The sequence below is a fragment of the Geotrypetes seraphini genome, chromosome 2 (genome assembly GCF_902459505.1).
Source record: "Geotrypetes seraphini chromosome 2, aGeoSer1.1, whole genome shotgun sequence".
Classification (NCBI taxonomy): Eukaryota; Metazoa; Chordata; class Amphibia; order Gymnophiona; family Dermophiidae; genus Geotrypetes; species Geotrypetes seraphini.
Window position 1 is genome coordinate 470,897,188 of NC_047085.1, and position 24,404 is coordinate 470,921,591.

General features: G+C 43.1%; 2 protein-coding genes across 11 annotated transcripts in view; both read right to left on the minus strand.

Moving 5' to 3' along the window:
• ACTR3B (actin related protein 3B) overlaps window positions 1–24,404 on the minus strand; it is a 107,287-nt gene that overhangs the window by 82,746 nt on the left and 137 nt on the right. For 3 of the 10 annotated variants that reach the window (XR_004538183.1, XM_033931645.1, XM_033931644.1), the window contains exon 1: window positions 13,625–14,343. The exons of 1 other annotated variant lie outside the window; for it this stretch is intronic. Coding sequence is in view for 5 of the 9 variants with exons in the window: in XM_033931645.1 (XP_033787536.1) it covers window positions 13,625–13,668 (44 nt within the window). In the remaining 4 variants the exon portion in view is untranslated. Of the gene's footprint in view, window positions 1–13,423; window positions 13,492–13,624; window positions 14,344–14,378; window positions 14,467–23,981; window positions 24,270–24,296; window positions 24,386–24,404 lie in introns of those variants that run through there. 6 more of the 10 variants (XM_033931643.1, XM_033931649.1, XM_033931647.1 and 3 more) reach the window with 6 other exon arrangements.
• Window positions 5,194–5,650, minus strand: LOC117354331 (mitochondrial import receptor subunit TOM20 homolog). The gene is given in 2 exon segments (XM_033931653.1): window positions 5,194–5,556; window positions 5,558–5,650. Coding segments are annotated over 2 exon segments (441 nt in total). The 3' UTR covers window positions 5,194–5,208.

Sequence of the window (24,404 nt, forward strand, 5' to 3'; positions counted from 1 at the left end):
CAAGCACTTTAAAAAAATCCTGAGGTCTGATGATGAATAAAAGCCAGAAAGAGAAACAAGCCTTCAAATAATTTGGCTGGTGGTTGGCTGGAACTGAAGAACATAGAGGTAATTAGAAAGGCATTATCTGAAAAAAAGATGTTGAGCCTTGTGAGTTTTAAACCTTTAATAAAGTAGCTAAAAAAACAGGAACTTATCTCAATCTGCAAACCGCTGTTTTTTCATACAGGGTGCCTGCTGATTGCCTTACAGAGCCCCGTTTCGTAACCTTCGTCAGGGGCAACCCTCAGGGGCAACTCCCGATGCAGTGAAAGTCAAAAGCTAGTTCTTCGTGGTACAGTTACAAAGTTTCAGTCCTGAGAGTTTCTCCCTGTTTCCTGTGGGAAATGCTGGTTTCTGGCTAATTTGTGTAATATTAAAGCAGGATAGTCTATGTGGAGAAATCTGCTTTTTGTAATTCCTATTAGACACTAAGGGCTCCTTTTACAAAGCCGCACTAGTGGTTTTATCGCACGCACCTGCTTAGCGAAAGGAGGCGGTAGCAGCTAACACGTGCGGCAATTTAGCGTGCGCTATTCTGCGCGTTAAGGGCCTAGCATGGCTTTGTAAAAGGAGCCCTAAGGTCTTTTCTCCAATTTTTAGTACATAGTACTGAGAATAATATTGGATGTTTTTTGATATTGAATGCAATTCAAAGAAGCCATTCAAAAAGGGTTTCCTGAGTGGCATACTTTATAGTAAATCATCTTAGTTTGCCATTTTTATGCTTCCAAGTGGAATTCCAAGGACATCAGGCTTCTAAATGGTACAAATTAATATCTGATTATCTTTCCAGAAAGCCAAAAACAAGTTTAAGAGATATCTGAAGCATGGAAATACAACAAAATATCTCTGACACTCAATGGCCTCGAATTTGGTCTCGAAGGATACGGTGTACAACATCAGCATCTATGAGACAAACCTTGTTTTTCCTTTTATATAGAATTTTAGGGACTCCAATAAGATTACAGAAATTAGACAATACAAAATCTAATAGATGCTGGCACTATCATCTTGAAGTGAGTACATTAGACCCCCCTCTTATTTCATTATCCACTGATAATTTTTGGAAATCAATTTGGGGCAAAATAAATTGTGTCTTATGAGTCTCTATTCCGTTGTTTTATGGGGTAATTCTATTTGGGACATCGTTGATACCTAAAAGTCCAATTGATAGCAATAAAGATAGACTTATTATTATGACAGGTCTGGCCATACAATTAATTAATACTGATAATTTTTGGAAATCAATTTGGGGCAAAATAAATTGTGTCTTATGAGTCTCTATTCCGTTGTTTTATGGGGTAATTCTATTTGGGACATCGTTGATACCTAAAAGTCCAATTGATAGCAATAAAGATAGACTTATTATTATGACAGGTCTGGCCATACAATTAATTAATAGAAACTAGAAAAACTGGGATCGTCTAAATTTTACTTTTTGGTGGGAAACGCTCTGTTTATATTACCGATATGAAAGAATATTAGCAGAGCAATCAGGAAAGATAAAAAATTTTAAAAAAATTTGGAGTCCACTGGATACATTTGTTAGATATCTTAAACATTAATAATTTACCTGCCAAATTTAATTTATTTTTATTCTTATGCACGTACATCCAGGACGAGGGAGGGTATGGTTAATTGATTCAGGTTTAATGCAAGTATATAAGTGCTGTTTATTGAAATTTTGAATGTTTAAATGTTGCACTTTTTATATGCTTTATAAAATCAAATAATTTTTTTTTTTTTTTAAAAACAACTCCTTAGTTAAAAAATCCTATTTTCTACTATGGAAATTAAGAACAATTAAGCCATATTTTGATTTTTTTCTCATTTAGATTGCTAATACAGTCCCTTGTCTTGGTAGGTTGGATTACTGAAATATTCTTTTTCTCTCGATCTCTAGGAGAAACGTAAAAAGGTTGCAGATTATTCAGAATACTGCATGCAGTATGATTGATTTTCAAGCTGTAAAGATCCAATCACGTACTGAAGTATTATCGTAGATTGCATTGGTTGTCAATATAAGAACATAGGAACATAAGAATAGCCTTACTGGGTCAGACCAATGGTCCATCAAGCTCAGTAGCCTGTTCTCACGGTGGCCAATCCAGGTCACTAGTACCTAGCCAAAACCCAAGGTATAGCAATATTCCACGCTACCGATACAGGGCAAGCAATGGTTTCCCCCATGTCTTTCTCAATAACTGACTATGGACTTTTCCTCCAGGAACTTGTCCAAACCTTTCTTAAAACCAGCTAGGCTATTGGCTCTTACCACATCCTCTGGCAACACGTTCCAGAGCTTAACTATTCAATGAGTGAAAAAAAATTTCCTCCTATTGGTTTTAAAAGTATTTCCCTGTAACTTTCATCGAGTGTCCCATAGTCTTTGTAATTTCTGACGGAGTGAAAAATTGATCCACTTGTACCCATTCTACTCCACTCAGAATTTTGTAGACTTTAACCACATCTCCCCTCAACCATCTCTTTTCCAAGCTGAAGAGCCCTAACCGTTTTAGTCTTTCCTCATACGAGAGGATTCCATCCCCTTTACCATCTTGGTCGCTCTTCATTGAACCTTTTCTAGCATCATGATATCTTTCTTGAGATAAGGAGACCAGAATTGAACACAATACTCCAGATGAGGTTGCACCATGGAGCGATACAGGGGCATTATAACATTCTTAGGGCTCCTTTTACAAAGCCGTGCTAGGGCCTTAACGTGCCAAATAGCGTACGCTAAATTGCCACAAGCACTAGCCGGTACTGCCTCCTTTTGAGCAGGCGATAGATTTCCGACTAGCGTGTACTATAGCACGCGCTAATCCAATGCATGCGATAAAACCTAAAAGGAGCCCTTAGCCTTGTTAACTATCCCTTTTTTTTAAATTTATTTATTTATTTATTTATAGAATTTTATAATATTACCAAGCATATACATTTTGTACAGTAAAGTGAGATCAAACAACATACTGAACTAAATTACCAAAATTAAGATATACCACAATCATAATTCTGTTTGAAAATAAAAATAGATAAAGTAATAATGATCTAGTTGATCACACACTAGTCCTCCATATATTGGATCCAAGATTTAAAGAGTAGAACAAATATAAATCAAATTAATTAAAAGAAAATCCATGTCTTACTACAGTGCGGGGAGCTAACCTTCCATGGGCGCTGTTATTCCTTTTTCAAGACGTTTCGCTGAGAGAAAACTAATCAGTTGAGACGGCTCTATAAAAATATACTTCAATGATAAATATCTAACCACACATTTATATGGATATCTCAGAAAGAAAATACCCCCTATTTGAGTCACTCCAGGTTTTAGAAGTAGAAATTCTTTCCTTCTCTTTTGAGTCTCTCAAGGGAAAATCTGAATATGATGTCCCAGGAAGTCTTTGGACCTATTTTTAAAGAAAAGTTTTAATATCCAATCCTTGTCTGGAGCCAAAGCGACAGACAACAAGAGAGTGGCTGGAACAGCCAATTCTCTATCCGATTGTTCCAGTATTGCGGAAATGTCCAATGATCTCTCCCGGGATTCCTCAATTTTTCCTTCTTCTTTGGATTGGGGCTTGGCAGGAAGATAATACACTCTTGTAAGAGGAGGTAAGGAGCTTTCAGGAATTTCCAATATTTCCATAAAATACCTTTTCACCATTTCTCTAGGAGAAGTTGACAAGATCTTTGGAAAATTTATAAATCTCAGATTGTTAATTCGACCATTATTCTCCTGAGCTTCCAGCTTCCTCCTGAGTATTATATTATCTTTAACCAGCAAATCTTGATTTTGTTTTAAACATATTAGCTCCTTACTTGTATTTTGTGACTCTGTTTTTAATTGAGAAATATCCTGTTTTAACACATTTATTTCTTCTTTTTGTTCTTTTAATTCTTTGTCCAAACTTTTTATTTGAGGATTTAAAGAATTCCCCAAATTCACTACCAAGTCCCATAATGCATCAAGTGTAACTTTAGGGGGTTTTGTAGGTGAAAAAAGTTGTAGTGGTGTAGTATCTAAATGTTCTGAAGTTAGCTTTACCTCAGTATTCCCCCAGCCTCTGTTGTCCCGGTCGCAAGTCCTTGCAGAGAGAGCATGTCACTCTGCGTTGTTATGTTCGGCGAGCCCTCCATGCTAGCCTCTGGGAACGAAGAAGAAGCTACCTCCTCGGGTGCATTCTGGTCCCGTGGAGAGCTAGCTGCTTGCGGCGTCGGTTGAAGGGGTGGCGTCCTGACGTCGGGGCTGAGAGTAACATCGAGCCCAGGGGATCTCACCACCGCGCTACTCTCCGGCGGCGTCCCTAGCGAGCTGGCACCCGACTCTTCTTGCTCCCATTGTAGGCGTCGGAGAAAATCATCAATAGTGACCACTGGAGTTAAGGGTCGCCGGGAGGCTCCTCCTACGTTCCTTCCCCGTCTTTTCGGCATAGTTACAGGAAACTTCGACGGCGTCCTCACTGCAGCAGACATGCAGCGGCCATCTTGGATCATGCCTTCTAACTATCCCTTTTTTAATAATGCCTAGCATCCTATTTGCTGTTTTGGCCACCACCGCACATTAGGCAAGAGTGATCTTTAAATTTTGTTGTATATGCTTTAAGGCTTTGATTGGGTTATTACCCAGTTACCTTCTATATCACTTTATATTTGCCAATAGGAAACATCTGCGCAAATTTTTATTTTCCATCAGTAAAATAATTTTTTTTTTAATGTATTTTTTATTTATTTATTTATTGTAAAATTCAGAATTTTCACTCTGTTTATTATTTTGCTTTGAAAAGTAGACATAAATGGGAGACACAAAAAAGGAGACATCTTTTTTATTGCATTAATCTTGCTCCTCCCCACCTCAAAATGAGCATTTGATACATAGTATATACTGCCATTTTATGTACAATGTTGATATTTTAGTAAATGAATGCAGTAATATTTTACAAATAACTGGGATTTTTCTACATGAGAAAGAAAAAAAAAAAAACCCCATCCATCAAATCAATAAATAACACAGCCAAATCCACCTACAAAAAAGTTGAACTCTGGTAATTTTCTTACAGCTTCCGAAACAATATACTGTCCATTTACTAACACATTTGGATTCTTTTTTTTGCCTCATTGTTTCATCTTCTGCATTAGGAAAGAGCAGGTGCTTGTTTTCGCTCCTTACTCAACATCATCCTCTGTTAAGCTCTGTGAATTTACAATTCTCTGGCTAATAGTTGGTAACTTAGTCAGACACATCTGGAACACTGGTGGTGGAAGCGTTTGCTGCAACACCTGCAACAACTGTTGTGGCTGTCCACACACAGCAATGGCATTGGTCAAATGGTCAACACCCTGCTCATAATCACCTTGTGCTAACAATTCCTCTCCAAGCTGTATCTCTTCAAGGAAAAACTTCTGAACAGCCTCCGCATCCTTGAGGTCAGGTAACTTAGACAGCCCTGCTCTTTCTTTGGCAAGCTTTTGTTTTCGCCTTTTCTCTCGCAACCGCAGCTTAAAGTCGGGGGTGGCTGCGCCGTTTCTTGTCGAAGTAGATACAATAACCGATGAAAAGCGCCCCGCAAAGCCCAACAGCTGCCACCGCACCCGTCCGCCCCAGCATCCTCACGGGCTCACCTAACCGTCCTAAATGTATTATTTATTATAATTTGAAATACATAGCAAGCAATACACTTGTTTAGGCAATGCAAAAGGCAACAATTAGTAAGAAATACAATAGAACCTAAGCAACAATTCCATTCTTCTTAGACCCCCAACTCTGTTTCTGTGGAGAAGCGGCCCAAAAAGATAAGGGACTTAATACATAAGGAAGGAAACAAGTTAAACTAATGGCATTAACGGATATTAACGTCAATATAAATCCAAACACGTTGTCCCAAGAAAAGAGTCTGTGCATATCTAAAATACATTTTCATTACTGCGTTGAGGTCTTACTGAAAGACAAATAAGATAAGCAAGGTGGCCCTCCTCTTTTTAATTTGCAAAACCGATATCTCCAAAATATTACCAGAACTATTGGGACCTGGTTCTGAGGTTCTTGACTTGTCACAACCACTTCGCTCCCTCTTTTTTTTTTTTTTGCAGAAATAGGAAGGTAATAAATTTTATTTAATGGAGGAATCATTTCAGGTGCGAAGTTTAAATTTTGTATCAGATACTTTCGAAACATTTCAACTGAAGAAATATCTGCTGGCTTCAGTTTCCAGTTCAATTTCCCCAATGTTATCCTTATTGCCTTGTTTGTATAAATGTTCTGTATATTCTTTCCATCTCTTTTTAATGCTTTTTGGATCATTCAATATCATTCCATTAGTGTCTTTAAGCATCCCCAGTTGAGGTTGGAATTTCTGCCGCAATCTCTTAATCTCCCGTTACGCTAATCTGGTTTTTTTCATTTACATGTTCTGATTCAATTTTCTGACAAATATCCTTGAGATATTGTTCTTTGTCTTGCCGAACTTGACGTTGAAGCTCTCGGTTCATTTGTGATACTTTTTCTCTACCACCGGATAGTTTTGCTTGTCTTCTTTCTTCTGCTTCTTTGCTGGTTTCTTCTAAGGTCCAAGGTGATTTCTTGGCTCTCTTTTTCTTCTGGAGTGGTTTTTGTTTTTATTTTTTAGCTTCATCACTAATTACAGTTTTGATGTCATTCCATAACTCTTCGGGCTCTCTATCTCTTGTATCAAGCAAGGCAAACCTGTTGTTTAATTTTATCCAATAGTCTAAGGAATGTTTTCAATGTCATATTTTGGGAGGAGGTCTCTAATGATCTTCTTGTGAAGCTTTATCTTGATCTTACTTGTCAAAAGCTCATGGTCACTTCCACAATCAGCTCCTGGTTTAGTCCTTGCAGTCAAAACTGCAGATTTCCATCTCTATCCTATGCAGATATAGTCAATTTGATTTCAATACATACCATTTGGAGAGGTCTATATGTACTGACGACATTTGTGATGTTAGAAATGCATATTCATGATTGACAGTTAGTTTGTTTTGCAAAACTATACTAAGTTATCATCAGCTTCATTTCTTTCTCCTATGCCATACTTTCCAACCACTGCATCTTCAGATGTACTTCCAACTTTTGCATTGAATCCCCCATAATGATCAGTAAATCTTGTTTCAGCATTTGATATATTACATTTTAAAGTTGTTTGTAGAACAATTCTACATCCTCATCTTCTGCATCTGTCGTTGCAGCATATACTTGGATAAAGGTCACATTGATCAGCTTTCCCTGCAGACGGACTGACATGACTATCACTGATAACATCGTAGTTTAGTACCGTCTTTGAATGCTTATTATTGAGGATGAATGCCACGCCATACCTTCATAAGTATACACTAGAATAGATGACATGTATGTCATGTACACAGGACTCTGTCAATGTTATGAGCATCTATGTGCATAAGGATACAACTGCCCAGACAAGCATCATTCTTTGACATGATTGGTTCTTGAAAAATAAAAGCAAGTAATTTTATTTGTATTTTTTATGCAGTAGTTATCTTAACGAGCAACAAAGCAATCAAGGTTTTGTTACCATTTGGATCGTCTTATCTTTGCGAACTTGGATTTTCAGCTCTGATAGAAATTAAATTGAAAAAAAGAGCATAACTATAGATGGTGGATGATGAAATGTGTGTTTACTTGTCAACTATCAAGCCACATTTTGAGTTAATTTGCACTCAAAAATAAGCACATCCATCACATTGATTAGCAATTCTATTCTATCTACTTTAGTTTCACCATTGTTAACAATTACATAGCTTAAAGAACTTTAAATAAATACATCTCAAATTTAATTTTTTGTTGGTTTTTGCAATTTTATCATTTCAATTATAATGTGCTGTGAAAAACATGAAAGACACTGGTGTAGTAGATGAACAGGAAAATAACTAAATGTTGGAAATGCTCCTTGATGACAGCAACAATGGATGAATCTGATGCCTGAGCAACTGGACAAATGATGGAAGGATGTTGCAGATGGTAGGAGTTTGATTAGCAGACAAGACTCTTCTTGTCACATCAAAGACAAACAAGACATAAATTATGTCATTTAACATTAGTTCATTTAAATCCAAAAGCAGCTTCTGCAGGTTTTTTAAAATCACTGAATTCAGGTTTTTTAAATCACTGAATGCCAGTTGTCTAAGATGTATTAAGTTTTATCATATTGATACCAGCATTTTATAGATGCTGTTCCATCTAATTGGAACATCCTGTTACTATGTTGAGGTGATCTGATTACTACAAGGGTGCAATTAGCTGCCCCCAGTGTTGGGAAATGAACGCTCTCAAGGAGCTAAGGGCTAGATTCACAAAGCAAACCGATCGTGTACCGATCGGTTTGTGACCCCTTTGCAACCAGATTTCCCTCCGGCCAGATTCACTAATCTCTCCTGTGATCCGCTTCAAATCCATGCATGCAAATGAGGAGAAACGCATGCAAAGTAAACAGGGACACGATTCACCAACGAAATTTTTCAAACCAACTGGGCTGGCCAATCAACCAAAGAAGCGACAACTGGGGACCAGTAGAAAACGTCTTTCTGACTCTCCAGCTCCATAGAAGCCCTGCTCTCTGCACGCCCTGAATCTCTCCTGCCTGCCGCCCCAATGCTCTTCCCCGGATCTCTCCTGCCTCCTCTGCCCTGAATCACCACATTACCGCCCTGCTCTGCCCCGATCTCTTCTGCCTGCTCACCACGAATCACCACCCTGCTCGTCACCAGTTTTCTCCTGCCTGCTGTCCCAAATCTCTCCTGCCTTTCCCCGCACTGCGAGCCCATGGTTTTAACCCACAGGTTTAAGCAGGTTAAAACCATGGGCTCGCTGTTTTTAAAAAGTCACAGGTCGGACAGGTCTGCACATGCGTTGGGATCGCACACCAGCAATCCGTGCCGGCAGATGGGGGCATTCCTCTGATCGCCCCCATCTGCATATTAGACTTTGAAGAATCCATCGGACCTGCCCGAATCAGGCACGGGTCGGCCCCGATCAGGCAGGTTCGTGAATCTAGCCCTAAGACTTAGTTTGCTGTTTCTGTATTATTAAGTTTATTATTATCAAGTTTATTAATTCTTTTGATTAATCGCTTAATCATAGTTCTAAGCGATGAACAATTAAAAATACATTCCAAGGGGAACAATACAAAACAATACAATACAAACTTAAGACAATACAATAGGTTAAAAATTAACTCATCAAATACATAACATAAGGTAAAAAAAGGGATAATGAAATACAATTTAATATAGGAAAGTAGAACAAAAAAGGAAAGGTACATAAGGGAACAAAAAATAAAAGCATATTAATAGAATAAAATCAATGACCTGGGTATTAAGAAATTAAATATCAAAGGCATCTTTAAAAAGAAAAGTTTTTAAATTACTTTTGAATTTTCCTAGGTCCTGCTCCCTTCGTAAATAAATTGGAAGGGCGTTCCAGGTCTGTGGCACGGTCACTGAAAAAATAAGTTTCTGTAGCACAATATGTTCAGCAATATAGCTGAGAAAGACCCTCAGAAAATGAGCAATGCAGAGTGAGGTTGCAGACTGGCTGTTGCCAACTGTGACCACCAGTGCCACAGTGGACTTGATGCTGCAGTCAAAAAGACAACGACTTTAGCAAATGACAGATGCACTGGCATGGAGTGTCCTGATCGAGAAGCCAGCAGAAGCAGAAATGGATCTGCTTGTCTAAGTAGAATCTCCTGAGGCAAACTTTTTCAGATAGGATTTACAGGCCTAAGACCTAGTTCCTGAACTGATGCATTCTTATGGCCCTTTCTGTGGCCTGAATGTTCCATGCACAAACCCTTTAAGATTCATTAGAACGGTAGTCCCCAACCCTGTCCTGGAGGACCACCAGGCCAATCAGGTTTTCAAGCTAACACTAATGAATATGCATGAGAGAGATTTGCATATAATGGAAATGACAGGCATGCAAATCTGCTCCATGCATATTTATTAGGGCTAGCCCGAAAACCCGATTGGCCTGGTGGTCCTCCAGGAAGGGTTGGGGACTACTGCATTAGAACATTAATTTCCGACTGAGACATAGCCACAATCACTAGTGCCAAAGAGAGACAGACATTCACTCAGGGCCAGATTTTCAAAACTCGCTGTGCGTTTTATGATGTTCACTAAACCAGTTCCAGCTGGTTTAGCGCGCAAGTATTTTACCTGCCAATTCTCAGAAAGGCTCACCGTGGTCTTTTCTGAGCTTCCCAGCAGCCTCTGACTCTGCCATGCAAATGTAGCACAACAAGGCCATTACTATTAAAATGGTAGTAAAATGGGATCATTAATATTTAAACAAGCACTCTGGGCGATTCTCTATCATCGCCGGATGATTGTCCAAATGAAGCGCTGACTTTTAATGACCAAAAATTATCGGCTGGTGCAAGGGTGCCAATATTGTGAAAAGCGCATCTCAGGCATCTCAGGCTGTGTGTGGTTCATGATAAAAAAAATTTTTAAATCACAGTATTCACATAAATTATAGTAAATAGTAATGGGAAAAAAATCTCAAAAGCACGCATCTCGAGCACATGTATTAAAGGTGCGTCTCATATGTGCTTGTTGAAAGCTGACGATTGTACCTCCCCTCCATGCAATAGCACTGGCATGCCTATGATTGACACAACGATGTAGCATTTGCTGGTAGTTCTCCATCCTCCTATCCACCCATGCCATCCATTATATCTACAGCGACCCGGCGGATTTTATGTACCGGTGATATCAGAGAATCCAGCCTTCAGTCACAGAAATATACCTAGTCTAAACGGAAAGAGAGCAAGAGCAAATGGATAGAAGAAAGGTGAGAGGATAGATGGCCTTTAAATCTGTGATTTTCAACCCAGTACTCATTGACTAATCAGATTTTCAGGACAGCGACAATGAATATACATGAGAGAAATTTGCATACCAGGAAGACAGTGCATGCAAATCTCTTTCATACGTATTCATTGTGGATATCCTGAGAACCCAACTGGTCAGGTGATCTCTGAGGACTGATTTGAAAAGTATTGCTTTAAAGAACTGAAAATAATAAAGGGAGAGAGAGAAGCAAGGGGTTAGCTAGAGTGACAATGAGGACAAAGCAAACCCCATCAAATTTCTACTAATAAACACCTTGTCAAGCACCAGAACAAAAAAGACAAGTCCACAGCAAATTGTGCATGATTTCTGACAGGATTAAATACTGTCTGACATTTATATTTGGCACATAAAATCTGTTTCGCCCTTCTAAAATGAGTATAGCACATATCAGGAGGAATTCTACAAATCCACCTCCACAAACCTCTAAATTCCTGTGTGTAACAATTCCAATACTGTCACTAACAAATGCAAAATAGCATTATACACACAAGTCTGCCATTTATACATATGAACAACATGTGTCTCCTCTAAAACACCACTTAATATAATTTTGTGAAACACACTATCCACTTAATTTAATGCGCTGTCGCACAAATACTTTATGCACTGTCATAAGATAATAATGGAGACTAACGGGGATCTCAAGTGCTCACAGCCAGAGATTTGGTACGTTTTTCAAAGTCACTGACTAATATCGTGAGCTATCATCGGTCCCGTATATTTTCTCCATATCTATGCTAAGTGCATTTTTTAACTTTTTCGTCTTATTTTCCTTTTAATTAATCATTTAAATTATTCTTATAAATTATTTATAAAATCTATATAAGCATATATCTTCATACTCTGCTATTCCATATAGTGCAGGATTACTTAGCTTGTTTTTTCTTTTTTCTTGTTTCTCCTGGTAATTTATTCATTCACTTCTTTTTATTTCACTTCAATGTTAATTCACTTCTCTTCACTTCACTTCCACTTCACTTCTACGGAAGATCTCCGTTTCGCCCCCGAGCTTTAACGCGGGGCTTCATCAGGAAAGCGATAATCATTCACTCGCATTTATCCATAGCACACTCCTTACAAACCAGAGCTTCAGAGACACTCACTTCTACTCCGAGCTCCCCACATGTAAAGAACGTTCTTTACATGTGGGGAGCTCGGAGTAGAAGTGAGTGTCTCTGAAGCTCTGGTTTGTAAGGAGTGTGCTATGGATAAATGCGAGTGAATGATTATCGCTTTCCTGATGAAGCCCCGCGTTAAAGCTCGGGGGCGAAACGGAGATCTTCCGTAGAAGTGAAGTGGAAGTGAAGTGAAGAGAAGTGAATTAACATTGAAGTGAAATAAAAAGAAGTGAATGAATAAATTACCAGGAGAAACAAGAAAAAAGAAAAAACAAGCTAAGTAATCCTGCACTATATGGAATAGCAGAGTATGAAGATATATGCTTATATAGATTTTATAAATAATTTATAAGAATAATTTAAATGATTAATTAAAAGGAAAATAAGACGAAAAAGTTAAAAAATGCACTTAGCATAGATATGGAGAAAATATACGGGACCGATGATAGCTCACGATATTAGTCAGTGACTTTGAAAAACGTACCAAATCTCTGGCTGTGAGCACTTGAGATCCCCGTTAGTCTCCATTATTATCTCCTCTAAAACAGTCAACTGGATTATCTAAAGAAATTCAGATTTCTGCTTTAATAACTGAAAGTCCACTCACCTAATCGGAAAATAAGACTCAATTTATAAAACAGATGTGGGCGTTTCACATCATTTTGTTTTGTTATAAGGCTTTGTGGAATATCATATGTTTTATAAACGTCCTGATGACATTTAAGGCCTAGTTTGTAAAGGCATTTTCTCCTATTCTTTACTAGGAATGAAAAAAAGTTAACTAAATCAAAAACATGTGGTGTTTTACATCAGACCTGATAAAATAAGTTTGTAAAGAATGTGGGTTGATGTTCAATAAAATTTAATTCCAATTAAAATGATGCTCTTTATCCCATTTTGAAAGCTTTTGAGCTCCTTTTATCAAGCTGGGCATTAAACCGCTGGCTGCGCTAGCCGCTACCGCCTCCCTTGAGCAGGCGGTAGTTTTTTGGCCAGCGCGGGGGTTAGCACGTGATGAAACGTCGCGCGCGTTAACTCCGCTAGCGCAGCTTGATAAAAGGAGCCCTTTGTGTTTTGTGAAAAACAACATTGCATAAAATCTAATCCAAAAATTAATGGACATGAAGATAAAAGTTCTCTTTGGAAGCAAACCTTCAGGTTAATACTGCTAAGATATTCTGATACTGCAATCAAAAATCTAGCACTAGCAATATCCCCCAGTTCATTTATACAGACAGCACCTGCAGACCGTGTTACATTATTTATATATCATTTCTCAAGGGACTTAACATGTCTGTGAAACGTGGCTTTCATTTATCTACGATTCACAGCTGAGTGAAAAAAGAAACCAGAGAAGCTGCTCTACCAACCTTGGAAACAAGCGCGATATACCTCCAAAAATAGCCGGCACTCAGAGTTTTCCAATACCTAGCTTAGTAAAGCATTTATTTGGGGGAAGGGATTTTTTTTGGGGGGGGGGGGCCGTGAAACCTGTTAAATTATTACAATACTACACCTAAAAGTAAAGCCCGGGATTAAAGTATTCCAGCAATTAATTCTTGCACACTTACCCGGTGCCACAGTCTATGACACAGGGAGGCAAGTGCCCTGCCATCACCAGGAATCGATAAGAAAAAGCCGCTCCCCGTTCAGATCATGAAGTCCTTCACGTGCCGCGAGACACAGAAGGGTTTTCACTGCTCCCAGCCCCGCGAGGCGAAGACCCTGCCGCGTGCAACCCGCCTCCGAGCCTACCGACAGCTGCACTGCTTCCAGAGTCAGAGGCAGCCTCTCTGAGCTCATGCTCCCGGATGTTCTTCCTACCCCCACCGCTGCAGCCGCTCCTGCTCCTCACTACAACGTTACACCTACAAAGACCAGTGCTGATCGTCAGCCCGGGCTAATACTCTTCAAGTGCTCCGAATGAAGAAGCCAGTCTTCGGGTAATCAGCTCTCTGAGCGTCGGCTGTGCCCGTCCCCCGACAACCATTTCAGGGTAACAGGCCTCTGACAGCCTCTTTCACAAAGTCAAAGAACCAACTCGGACCATCAAATTCCGTATTCAAATAACCACAACATCTACTGTTTTGCAGCGGAATTTCCATCAGCTTTGAGCTCTGTGCTCTCTGCTTTGGTAGGGATTCTGAAATTGGTTTAGAATTTTTTTTTTTCTTCCTCAGAAACCTCACTTATAAAAGTAGATAAATAGAACCAAGGGGCCCGTTTACTAAGCTGCTCTAACGTGCCGTATAGAGCAAAAATGGCCTAACGTGTGATGGGCCAAAACAGTGGTGTAGTGCAGGGGAAGGGGTGTGCTCCATTTACCATCTTGATAGGGGCACCGGAAACCGTCCTCCCCAACATTTGGGGTGTGAGCACAGCAACCCCAACCTACTGCTCAGGACAGTGTTAGCTCATCCTCTGACATCACTTCCTAGACCTGCCCTAAGAAGTGACATCAGAGAAAGAGCCACTGGGCCAAAACATTCTGCATTAGTCTTGCCATCTGTTCATGCATGCACGTGGTACTGGGGGTGGTGGGGAGTTTGAGGGGCAGGGAGTGGGACATGGATGCACTAATCAGTGACCAGTGGCGTGGTGAGTGGCACCCTGCCCTCTTCTCCACTCCAGCTCCTTTCTGACCCCTCTGTGCTGTGTGCATGCACCCCTTCCCTCGTATCTCTTTAATTTTCCCGGTGCGAGCAGTATCACGAACTTAATGCCTGTGCTGCTGTCAGCCCTCTCTGACATCACTTCCGGGTTCCACACCTTGGAAGTGATGTCAGAAGGAGAGCCAACATGACGCAGGCAGCAAGTTTGTGATGCTACTCGCGCTGGGAAATTTAAAGAGGTACAGGGGAGGGGAAGGGAAGGGGGCACGGGCACAGCAGGGGAGGGTTGGGAAGGAGTAGGAGGATGGAGAAGAGGGTGGGAGGGGTGCCACAGCCCCAGGTGCTACTCACCCTCGCTACACCACTGCTCCACTGCTCAGAGAAAATATAATAGAGATCTATAAAATACTGAGTGGAGTGAAACTGGTAGATGTGAATCACTTGTTTACACTTTCCAAAAAATACTAGGGCGAGGGGGCATGTGATGAAACTTTAAAGTAGTACATTTAAAATAAACCAAAGAAAATATTTCTTCACAACGTGTAATTAAACTCTGGAATTCATTGCCAGAGAATGTGATGAAAGTTAGTTTAGCAAGGCTTAAAAAAGGTTTGGAAAATGTCCCAAAACAAGACCATAAACCATTGTTAAGATGGACTTGGACTGCTTATTCTGCTAACTTGTTCATGGCCAGATCTAAGGGCCTTTACTCTATCCTTATTCTTCTTGACCTGTCTGCTGCCTTTGATACTGTAAATCACAGTTTACTCTATGTTACTATGATTTGCTGTCCTCGTTTGGATTCCGTGAATCTGTCCTCTCCTGGTTTGTCTCCTATCTTTCCTAATGCACCTTTAGTGTATGTGTTGGTGAGTCCTCTTCTGCTGCTAGCAGTTGGTGTACCCTAGGGTTCTGTCTTAGGTTCTCTTCTTTTCTCTCTCTACACCTCTTCCCTTGGTGCCCTGATCTCCTCTCATGGCTTCCAGTATAGAGAATGACACGGTGGCTGTTACCTGCGTCTAGCTGCGGGTAACCCGCCAAAACGGTGAGGGGGGGAAGTGCTCACTGCGGGCACGGAGACAAGGCCACCCACTGCCCCATGGAGCGGTGAATGGCCTTGTCCCTGCAGTTAATGGAGGGAATGCGTGCGGCCCCTTACCTCCTTCCTACCTACCGAATCTATCTCCCTCCCCCTTACCTTCGCGGCGCATTAGTAAAGTAACTTGCTAAAGCCGACCGAGTCAGCTTGCAGTCGCATATGTGTGAGCAGATGCTTCTCCTCTGACGTAACTTCCAACTGCATCAGAGAAGCTCCCGCCCACACACACGCGACTGCAGGCAGGCTCAGCCAGTTTCAGCAAGTTACTTTACCATGGGCCTCGAAGGTAAGGGGAGGGAGGAAGATTCTCGGGCCGCACGAGGGGTGCAGAAGGGCGGTGAGGTGGCGAGAGGGAAGGGTGGTGGTGGTGGTGGTGGTGGGGAGAAGACAAGGGAAATGGGGAAGATCAAGTGGGGAGAAGACGCTGAGGGAAATGGGGATGGGGAAGACAGAGTGGAGAGAAGATGCTGAAGGGAATTGGGGAAGACAGAGTGGGGAGATGACGCTGAAGGGAAATGGGGAAGACAGAGTGGGGAGAAGGCGCTGAAGGGAAATGGGGAAGACAGAGTGGGGAGAAGGTGCTGAAGGGAAATGGGGAAGACAGAGTGGGGAGAAGGCGCTGAAGGGAAATGGGGAAGACAGAGTGGGGAGATGACGCTGAAGGGAAATGGGGAACAGAGTGGAGAGAAGACGCTGGAAGGGAAGAAGACAGAGATGCCAGACTATGGGGGGAGCAGAGGGAAGAAGACGGGTGCCAGACCAATGGGGGGGGGGGTGAAGGGAGAGGCACAGTAACAGAGCAAATGGAAGACGCTGAGAGAAGACAGACTGTGTATGGAAGGAATTGAATGAGAAGTTGAGGAAAGCAGAAACCAGACAACAAAGGTAGAAAAAAAATTTCCATTTTTTTAATTTTTTTGCTTTAGGATAAAGTAGTATATTAGTTGTGTTGATAAAAATTTATAAACAAAGCCCTTCCAGCTGAACTTCTCTTTCTCTAGTTCAGCATCCAGAACTTTGATTTATAAGGAAGGAATAAGCTAAATATTGCAGTACTGAGGCTTGTATGGATGCTGTGGGGATAGTAGTCGCGGGGATGGAGTGGGGACAGAAGTTGCGGGGTGGTGATGTGGTCAAATTTTTTCCCCATGTCATTCAATATTCCAGTATCTCCTATATGCTGATGACTCCCAGATCTACCTCTCTACACCTGAAATTTCACCTAACGTCATAAGAACATAAGAATTATCGCTGCTGGGTCAGACCAGTGGTCCATCGTGTCCAGCAGTCCACTCCCTCAGCGGCCCTTAGGTCAAAGACCAGTGCCCTAACTGAGTCTAGCCTTACCTGCGTACGTTCTGGTTCATCAGGAACTTGTCTAACTTTGCCTGGAGGGTGTTTTCCTCTATAACATCCTCCAGAAGAGCGATCCAGATTTCTACCACTTTCTGGGTGAAGAAGAACTTCCTTACGTTTGTACGGAATCTATCTCCTTTTAACTTTAGAGAGTGCCCTCTCATTCTCTCTACCTTGGAGAGGGTGAACAACCTGTTTTTATTTACTAAGTCTATTTCCTTCATTATCTTGAATTTCCTTAGCACCCTCAGCAGTTGAATCCAGAGACTAGTGGGATAGCACACATCTATCAGCAGGTGGAAATAGAGAACTGGTTTGCAGGTGTATATCTTGGTTGGAGCCCCTCTTGCCAACCAGTATGCTCTATCTTCAGCAGGTTGGATGGTTGCTGTTCCGACAGTTCCTGGATCTCTGAGGCTCCTGTGTGGAAGGCTGTTGCTCCTGCTGCTTTGGCTCCAGTTAAGCCAGGTTTCAGTTCCGACTTTGGGGGCAACACTTGGGCCTTCCCAGGTCCCTTCCCGCCGCCCATGAAGAAAGTTTCCTGGTCCAGAGGGCTTCTTTCCCATAAGAAAAAAAACCCTGCCATTTGGCTTGGACCAGGTTTGCCGGTACAGCGTTGGGGCTTTGTGCTGGAGTGGGTCTTTCAGGACAGGAGCACATGAGTACCCCTGTATTTTTCTTTACCGGGAGGGGGAAGACATGGCAGAAGAAGCTGTAAAGCATTGTTCGCGGTGCGGGAAGCGCAGTTCTATTTCGGGGCTGTGTTCGGCAGGCTTCACGGGAGTCGCGAATGCAGCAGCTGTTTTGGCACCGAAAGGTGCGCCTCCTCCCCGTGCTAAAGACATGCTTGGGGAGAAGGCAGGACTGGATTTGGCCGCGACTTTGAAGGCGCGGCCATGCACCTCAGCTGCAGCGGCAGGAGAAGTGCTAACGGCATTAGCGGCAGCACTGGAAGGGCTTGCAGCCTTCGGTAACCTCTTACTGGAGTTTGTGCTTCTGCTGCACAAGGTGTTTTTGCAGCAGAAGGCAAGCCCGGATGGAGGTAGGGGGTTCTGCGAGGGTGGCCTAGCCCAAGGGACAGCATTTCAGCCAAGAGGTGTAGGTTGCCCGAGGCTGAGGACTTTGCCTACCCAGAGAGTCCTCTACCTCTGTTCGGTTCCGGAAGGAGGCCAGGGTGCAGGACATGGATGTAAGAGGCTGGTAGGGATGATCCCGCAGCGGCATCTCGCCCTGCCAAACCCTTGGCCTTGAGGGTAGATCCTCCTCAGTCCTCACGCCCTCCACAATGATGGGATTTTGGCTCCTTCTGCCGAGTGAATGGGGGGGGGGGGGGGCTGGCCTCATTGCTGGCGAAATGGGCCAAGATTACATAGAGCCCGGAGGTCTTCTGGGTAGAGAACGAAGGTTACGGTTGAGAATGCTTTTTTCCAGGCGCAAATTCATTTTGGGCATCCCTGTGAGCAGGGGCTGGATAGGAGATTGTGAGATGTTCACTCTGAGGCCAGTGAGCCTTGGGGCCAGGGGTTCTGGTTCCTTGCAGTCGGAAGGGCCCGGGACTCTATTCTGGGGTTTGGAGGGCCCACCAGGGGATCATTTGGTTCCCCAGGAGAGGGGGACTCCAGGTGGTATGTCTTTTCAGTCCCTTGTCAGTTCCCTGGCTCCCCAACAGGCACAGGGAGCAGGCTCAGGATGTAGGGTAGGCTCTCAGTCCTCCGAGATCCCCATAGCGCCTGTAGAGAGGGTTTCCTCTCCGGACTGTAAAGGGGCAAGTATAGCTTTGTCCAGCTCGCAGCTCCAGCGCAGCGGGGTGGATATTTCAGGGTTGTCCGCAGCCCTCAGGTTAGACTCCTCGGGGAGGTGGTTACCGGTCCCTCCGCTTCAGCGGCAGGGGACGCCCATCTATGTCCCACTGGAGTAGGTTCAGGGAGATGCTCCTTTCTGCTGTGGTCTTATGGCCTGGCGATTGAACAGTCGAGGCTGTAACTTAGGGAGTATTCCGAGCAGGTTATCTCTACTCTCCTGCATTCAAAGAAGAGGTCTACCTCTATGACTTATGCTAGGATCCGGCGGGTGTTTGAAGCTTGGTGCATTCAAATTGAGTTTTCTCCTTTTCAGGCTTCCCTGTCTCAGATTCTTTCCTTCCTGCAAGAAGGGGTTGTTAAAGGGTTGGCCTACAATTCCATTCGGGTACAAGTAGCGGCTATTGCCTGTTACAGAGGGAAGGTGTCAGGTTTGTCCATAGGATCTCACCCTGATGTGATATGGTTCCTTAAAGTAGTTAACCGCATTAGGCCTCCTTTACAGAGGCCCTGTCCAGATTGGAGTCTGAAGGTGGTCCTTAAAGGTTTACAAGGGGTGCCTTTGGATACCACAATGCTCAAGGATGTTACCTTAAAGGCGATTTTTCTGGTAGCCCTAGCTTCAGCCAGGCGGGTTTCTGAGTTGCAGGCTTTATCCTGCAGGGATCCGTTCTTACGTTTTTCAGAGGCCAGAGTTTCGATTCAGACGGGTCCTTCTTTTCTTCCAAAAGTAGTGTCTCCTTTTCATGTTCATCAGGTCTTCTTTCTACCGTCCTTCCGGGAAAAGGATTGGGGGGTCAAGGTTTCCTGCCTTGCACTTGCCCAATGTAAGGAGAATGCTTTTGCACTATCTTTAGGTTACTAATGAATTTCGGCATTCAGATTACCTCTTTGTGCTCTTTTGGATCCTAGAAAGGGTATGGCGGCTTCTAAGGCCTCGGTGGCTCAGTGGGTCCAAGAGGCTATTTCTTCTGCTTATTTGTTAGCAGGTAAGTGGGTGCCAGAGGCTCTACATGCACATTCGATGAGTGCGATGGCTACTTCTTGGGCAGAGTCCAGGGGGTTTTCCCTAGAGGAGATTTGTAGGGTGGCCACTTGGTCGTCTTCCAACACGTTTTCTAGGCATTACCGCTTGGATGTAGCGGAGCGTGCGGAGTCGTCCTTAGGTGCTTCGGTGCTTGCAGAGGCGGCATGTTCACCCCACCCGAGTTGAGGTTGCTTTGCTACATCCTACTAGTCTCTGGATTCATCTGCTGATGGCGCTAAGGAAGGAAAAATTATGTCCTACCTGTTAATTTTCTTTCCTTTAGACGCAGCAGATGGATCCACAGCCCCACCCGATAGGTATTGTTCATGGATTTTTTCTCACAGGTGCTGTCTCATGGTTGGGGTCAGGATTTATTTTGCTCATGGGAAAGAAGTTGGCTAGGTTGCAACTGCATAGTCCGGAAGCTTGGACATTAAGTAATTGGCAAGAGGGGCTCCATCCAAGATATATACCTGCAAATCAGTTCTCTATCTCCACCTGCTGATAGATGTGTGCTATCCCACTAGTCTCTGGATTCATCTGCTGCATGTAAAGGAAAGAAAATTAACAAGTAGGACATAATTTTTCCATTTCGATCATGTCCCCTCTCAGTCTCCTCTTTTCAAGGAAGAAGAGGCCCTGTTTCTTTAATCTCTCACTGTACGGCAACTCCTCCAGCCCCTTAACCACTTTAGTCACTTTTCTCTGGACCCTTTCAAGTAGTACAATGTCCTTCTTCATGTACGGCGACCAGTGCTGGATGCAGTATTCCAGGTGGTGGCGTACCATGGCCCAGTATGAACAAGAGGACATTCGGAAAAGTTGGAAGGAGGCAGATTCAAAACCAATGCTAGGAAGTTTTTCTTTACCCAGCGTGTGGTGGACACCTGGAATGCGCTTCCAGAGGACGTAATAGGACAGAGTACGGTACTGGAGTTCAAGAAAGGATTGGACAATTTCCTGCTGGAGAAAGGGATAGAGGGATATATATAGAGGGCTTCTGCACAGGTCCTGGACCTGTTGGGCCGCCGCGTGAGTGGACTGCTGGGCAAGATGGACCTCGGGTCTGATCCAGTGGAGGCATTGCTTATGTTCTTATGTTCTTATGATAACCTTCTCCGATCTGTTTGTGATCAACCTTCTTAAACAATCCTAGCATTCTGTTCCCTTTTTTTGCCGCCACCGCAGATGGCTTCATTGACTTGTCAAGAAAAAGGCTCTGCTTATTTGGCTGACATTGCTGCCTGGATGTCCAGCCGTCATCTGAAACTAAATATGTCCAAGACTGAGCTGCTACTCTTTCCTCCTAAACCTCCTCCTCCTTTCTCCATCTCTGTAAATAATACTGTCATTGTTCCTGTCTCCTCTGCTCGCAACCTAGGAGTGGTCTTCGATTCTGACCTCTCATTTTCTATGTATATCCAACAAGCTGCTAAGACCTGTCGCTACTATCTCTTCAATATCACCAAAATTCACCCCTTTTTCTCTGAGCACACAACCCAGACCCTTGTTCAAGCTCTCATAACCTCACGCATAGATTACTGCAATCTACTCCTAACTGGTATCCTGCAGTGTCACCGCTCCCCCTTGCAATCTGTGCAAAACTCTGCTGCGCGACTCATCATCTACCAACCTTGCTACGCTCATGTCACCCCTCTCCATAAGTTACTTCACTGGCTCCCTATCTGCCATTGCATAAAGTTCAAGATATTATTGCTGACCTACATGTGTTCATTCTGCTGCCCCTCAATATCTCTCCTCGCTTCTCTCTCTTTATATACCTACCAGAGAACTCCATTCCTCAGATAAGTCACTCTTAACGTTACCCTTCTCCTCCACTGCCAATTCCAGAATTCATTCCTTTCATCTAGCTGCCCCCTATGCTTGGAATAAATTACCCGAGTTTGTCCGTCAAGCCCCTTCCCTTGTTTAAAAGCAGACTGAAAACCCACCTTTTTGATATAGCTTTCAATTCTTAACCCTACTCCTCTGCCCTCCAACCCAGCCTGCTGATTAACCGTTCTCCTTAACTATTTTCATGACATTCTGTTTGTCTGTCTTGACTGTTTAGATTGTAAGCTCTTTCGAGCAAGGACTGTTTTCTTACTCTTTGTGACTCTGTGCAGCGCTGCATGCATCTGGTAGCACTATAGAATTAATTAATAGTAGTAGTAGTCCTAGGATAAGCAGCATAAAATCGGGATCTTGTCAGGGGCTTGTGACCTGGGCTGGCTACTGTTAGAAACAGGATTCTGGGCTTGATGGACCTTTGGTCAGTCCTGGTATGGCAACTCTTATGTTTTAATTAGTTAACGCATCCATAACACAGGGGCCTTTATTGCCTCCTAAACACGAGGCAGTTAAATGCTCCTGTGGTAAATTTTTAAAAGGGTGCATGCTAATGACAATTTTAAAACATGGCTGAATTTACAGCCACATTAGAAATAGGCATGAGAAAGACCCCCACATAAGCCCATTTCTTAGCACAACTTAGTAAAGGGCCCCTAAATTAATCCAAAGAAATGGGCAACAAAGAACATAAAAATAGCCATACTGGGTCAGACCAATATTCCATCTAGCCCAGTAATCTACTTTTAACAGTGGTCAATACAGGTCACATGTTCCTGGTAGAAACTCAAATGGTAGCAATATTTCATGCTACTGATCCCAGGGCAAGCAATAGTTATGGTCATGGTTATTTTTATTTGATATACAGTACTGCCTTTCCTCCACTGATATCAAGGCACATTAAAATACACTGAATAGTAATCAGGTACTCCTGCTTGTCCTGATGGGCTCAATGGCATAGCAAGGGAGGGTGGTGCCCGGCATTACCACAGTGTGCACCCCACCCTCCCCGCTGCTCCATGCACCACAATAGCAGTTTTTAGCGCAGGGAGCTGCGCTGAATGCCCCGTGCTGCTCCTGATGCTCATAGGCTCCCTACGCTAAAAACCGCTATTGCGGTTTAGTAAAAGGGGGCCATAGTGCAAAATATAGACAGCAGATATAAATTCTCAAAACGGACACATTCTGATCACTAAACTGAAAATAAAATAATTTTTCCTACCTTTGTTGTCTGGTGATTTCATGAGTCTCTGGCTGCACTTCCTTCTGACTGTGCATCCAATCTTTCTTTCTTTATTCCTCCTGCATGCTTCCTCTCCTCGACCTCATTCCATTCCCCAACCAACATCTCTCTCTGTCCCTCCATGAGTCCAACTTTTCCTTCCTCTCTCCCTGCCTGCCCCATGCCACCCGACACATTCCATTCCCTCCCCCAACTTTTTCTTCCTCTCTCCCTGCCCCCTCCTCTTCCTTCCTTTCTTTCTCTTCCTGTCCCCCAAGCCACCACTGCCATTTTCTCCCTGGTTTCCCGAAGCTGCAAAAGCCAGGCCTGCGCTGGGCCCACTAGCCTTCTCCCCCCGCCCGACGTCAATTCTGACATCGGAGAAGAAGTTCTGGGCCACGCAGCGATTGGCTGGCCCAGAACTTCCTCTCCAACATCAAAATTGACGTGGGGGGAAGGCTTGTGGAGGGGATGGGCTCCACGATCAACTCGCGTTGCCATTGCAATCTTCTGGTCGATCGCAATCGACCTCTTGGGTAACCCTACTGTATCCAGTATCCTTATGACAAAGCACCTAGACCAGTGTATCGCAAACTCTGTGCCTCCTGAGATTTCAGATGTGCCACATGACGCTGGAGAGGAGAGGCGCCGGTGCCAGCCAACTATCTCTCTTGTCTTACCTGCTGGCACCCCCCAGTCGTGGCTCAGGGCCTGTCTGGAGGGCCTTTGCGCATGCGCGGACATCAATGTGATGACATCACGCATGCACTGCACATGCCATCATTGCATTGATGTCCGCACACTTCCCCATGCTTTGAGCCGCGGCCACTACGTTTAGTGTGCCGCAGATTTACAAAGTTTGCAAGACACTGACTTAGACCCAAATTCCCTCTGCAAATGATATTTATATCAAACTGTAAGGCACCAGTTAACTAATGAATTATGTAACTGTAAACAATTATTACCTGTGAATGTTAACTGAGAACGTAAAGGTTAATATGTACGTTATCTTGTAACCCGTTCTAAGCTCTCTGGGGAGGACGGGATAGAAAATGAATTAAATAAATAAATTATTGGGGGTAAATCTCAACTGAATCTGTATAAAATAATTTCATATTGTACTACTATTTTGGTTATATTGGGAGATTTAAACCTTCATTTGGAGGATAGGAACGATCCCAATGTTTGCCAGATCAGTCCTTAAGTTTCACAGACGCCTATTTTACAGGTCTGCTTCCCCTGACATTAAAAACTTAGCTACGTTTCTCCCCAGTACTTTCCTTCTTAGATCATGAACCAGATACACCATTCTATAAATTCTTTATGGTGACTGTTACTTGGAAGCAATCATCTACCCCCGACGCTCAAAAAGCTCCTAAGCTCTCCAG